Here is a 2990-nt window from a genome sequence, read left to right on the forward strand (position 1 = left end):
GCGCGTGAGGGCTGCCGCGGGTGGGTGGGGTCGAGGCCTGTTGAGTTAGGGCGGTTCGCGGGTGCTGTCAGAGTTGGGCCGGGGCCCCTAGGCAGGGCAGTCGGGTCTTAGAGGCGGGGGCCAGTCGCGGTCAGTGGAGAGGGATGAGGATGTAGGAGGGGCGGACATAACGGAAGCCTCGGGGACTGCGGGGGCGGAGTGCCTCTAGGGCGCAAGGGAGGCCTTTCTCGTGGCTCCTGGGGAAGAAGTGGCGAAGCGAGAGTCCCCGGGGAACCCCCACTCCACCCCCAGCCGGAGACTGGGTTGTGCCTGCACAGACCAGAGCCCACAGTGCAAGTTGCTATAGGCCACCAGCCAGGGTGGCCAACTCCTCCCGGTTTGCCCGGGATGTTGTGGTTTTGGGACCAAAGCATCCCAGGCCTCCAGCCCACTGCAGTGACCGAATTCTCCGCCCCCGCCTGTCTTCTCCCGCAGCTTCCCTAGATTAGGCTTGGGAGGCAAGAGGAGGCCTCCTGACCTTTCATACTGCCTTTTTAATATTAAGATGAAGGCACACGCCACAACTTTTTTCCGGCCAGGCCCAGACATGTCCGTCCTTGTAAGATGAAAGTTTCCGTGGGAGCCTTCCTTCTTAATCAAGGTAGGTAGACTACAGGAAGGTGCATCTTGTTTTGTATTTTGTCCTGTAGAAGTCAGATTTCCGCCCAGTTGTGTGGGAGTGAGGATGAGCCTATGCTTATATCAGAGCTTGAGTACAGAGACATTTGATCTGGAATTTCAGCCAGCCTCTTCAACCCCAGAATTCAGAGGTCCAATCAGAACAGACATTAGCTTGAGTTTTCCCATCAGTCGTCTATCATTAAACTGGCAAAATCTAGATAATTAGAAAATATGACAGAGGTGATCCGGACAGATGTTCAGTTTTTTCCTTGTCTAATTCAAAAAGCCTCGTGGTGGAGCATCGGACCCTTCAAGAGGAAGGATGAAAGCTCTACATAGGAACACGATGTGAATGGAAGAAACTTGTCATTGTGAGTCTGGCTTTTGATTAGTCATCTGATGTCTTCCCTAATGTGATGTGACTTTGAGGCCGTAAACTTCAGTGGCTAAGCTGTAGTTTCTCAGCCTACAGTTAAATTGCAGAATTGATAGGGCTTACATTAGTTTTGTTTTTATTTGATGTTGAAGATCTTTGAGTCACATTAGAAACGGTGAGTATTTTTCATGTGGCACTAATGAGTTAATTCATAATATTATTTTTTGAGTCTCTATTGCCCAGGCTGGAGTGCAGTGGCACAATCACGGCTCACTGCAGCCTCAACCTCCTGGGCTCAGATGATCCTCCCACCTTACCTCGCAAGTAGCTGGGACTACAAGTGCACACCACCACGCCCGGCTAGTTTTTTTGTAGATGTGGGGTTTTGCCATGATGTCCAGGCTGATTTCAGACTCCTAGGCTCAAGCAGTCCTTCTGCCTTGGCCTCTCAGAGTGCTGGGATTATAAGCGTGAGCCACCATGCCAGGCCAATATTATTATTCCCCAAAAGAAGGAAATAGGGTGTGAGGTCCTGCTCCTATGGTCACCATGAGGTTTTTTTGTTTGTTTGTTTTGGGCTCTTGCCCAGGCTGGAGTGCAGTGGCACAATCATGGCTCACTGCCACCTCAGCCTCCCTGGTAGTTAGGACCACAGGTGTGCACCACTATGCCCAGGGAATTTTTAAACTTTTTGTAGAGATAGGGTCTTACTATGTTACCCGAGCTGTTCTCAAACTCCTGGCCTCAAGCAATCCTCCTATCCCAAAGTGCTGAAGTTACAGGCATGAGCCACCACACCTGGCCACCACTAGTTTTTGTAATGGGAGCAGGTTCCTTATGAGATAGAGGAATGGATTTCATGATTGTCTTTTTAATTTCTTAGCTCCCCAAGAAATTGATTGGACATGAGGAAACCACTCTTAAATGTGACCACTCTAAAGCATTATCAGTCAGTCATTTCACTCTAGGGAGAAATCAGAGCTGTATATGGAGGATAGGTAAAGTCCCCAATATGGATATGCATTTTTATATTTGACTACTTGTGTTTTTTTGTTAGATGCAAATAATACGACACTCTGAACAGACCCTAAAAACAGCTCTCATCTCAAAGAACCCAGTGCTTGTGTCACAGTATGAGAAATTAGATGCTGGGGAACAGCGTTTAATGAATGAAGCCTTCCAGCCAGCCAGTGATCTCTTTGGACCCATTACCTTGCATTCTCCATCAGATTGGATCACCTCCCACCCTGAGGCCCCCCAAGACTTTGAACAGTTCTTCAGTGATCCTTACAGAAAGACACCCTCTCCAGACAAACGCAGCATTTATATACAGTCCATTGGTAAATACTGGTAATGTGCTGGTTTTGGTTCGGTTTTGCGATGGCGCTGTTGTCAGGAATAGTCCGGGCTATTGGTCTGATTCAGATGGGCCGTTTTAGGATCATTTTTGATATCATTGCAATGGTACAAGTTTTGTAGCCAAACTGACTTAAAAGATAACATTTTATTTGTTTTTAATTCATAGCAACACCAATGAATGATAAAGGTGTATTGAAAATTTAAAGTTGGTTTTGTTTCTAATTTGAATCCTCTTACTCATAGACTGGGTAAACACTGAATAATCATCTTAAAGTCTGTTTTTAAATGTTCTTCCATATTATAGGCTCTCTAGGAAACACCAGAATTATCAGTGAAGAATATATTAAATGGCTCACGGGCTACTGTAAAGCATATTTCTATGGCTTGAGAGTAAAACTCCTAGAACCAGTTCCTGTTTCTGCAACAAGGTGTTCCTTTAGAGTCAATGAGAACACACAAAACCTACAAATTCATGCAGGTGAATTGCACAACTTTGCAATTTAAACCGAGTAAAGGAAGCATATGTATATAATATACACTCATACATTTATGTATTTCTTTTTAAATAGGGGACATCCTGAAGTTCTTGAAAAAG

At 45.9% G+C, this 2990-nt stretch overlaps 2 protein-coding genes across 2 annotated transcripts in view; both read left to right on the forward strand.

The window, feature by feature from the left end:
• Nucleotides 1-2990, forward strand: LOC105554772 (archaemetzincin-2-like; the record flags this gene model as incomplete). The annotated part of the gene is made up of 5 exons (XM_012001382.1): nt 1-20; nt 947-1031; nt 2094-2376; nt 2700-2873; nt 2965-2990. Coding segments are annotated over exons 3-5 (483 nt in total), but the record flags the coding sequence as incomplete, so codon positions are not given.
• LOC105545444 (archaemetzincin-2) overlaps nt 596-2990 on the forward strand; it is a 12399-nt gene continuing 10004 nt past the window's right edge. Inside the window, exon 1 of the mRNA XM_011991821.1 lies at nt 596-640. The gene's annotated coding sequence lies outside the window, so the exon portion shown is untranslated. The remainder of the gene's footprint in view (nt 641-2990) is intronic.

This window comes from Mandrillus leucophaeus, unplaced genomic scaffold, assembly GCF_000951045.1.
Source record: "Mandrillus leucophaeus isolate KB7577 unplaced genomic scaffold, Mleu.le_1.0 Scaffold1, whole genome shotgun sequence".
NCBI lineage: Eukaryota > Metazoa > Chordata > Mammalia > Primates > Cercopithecidae > Mandrillus > Mandrillus leucophaeus.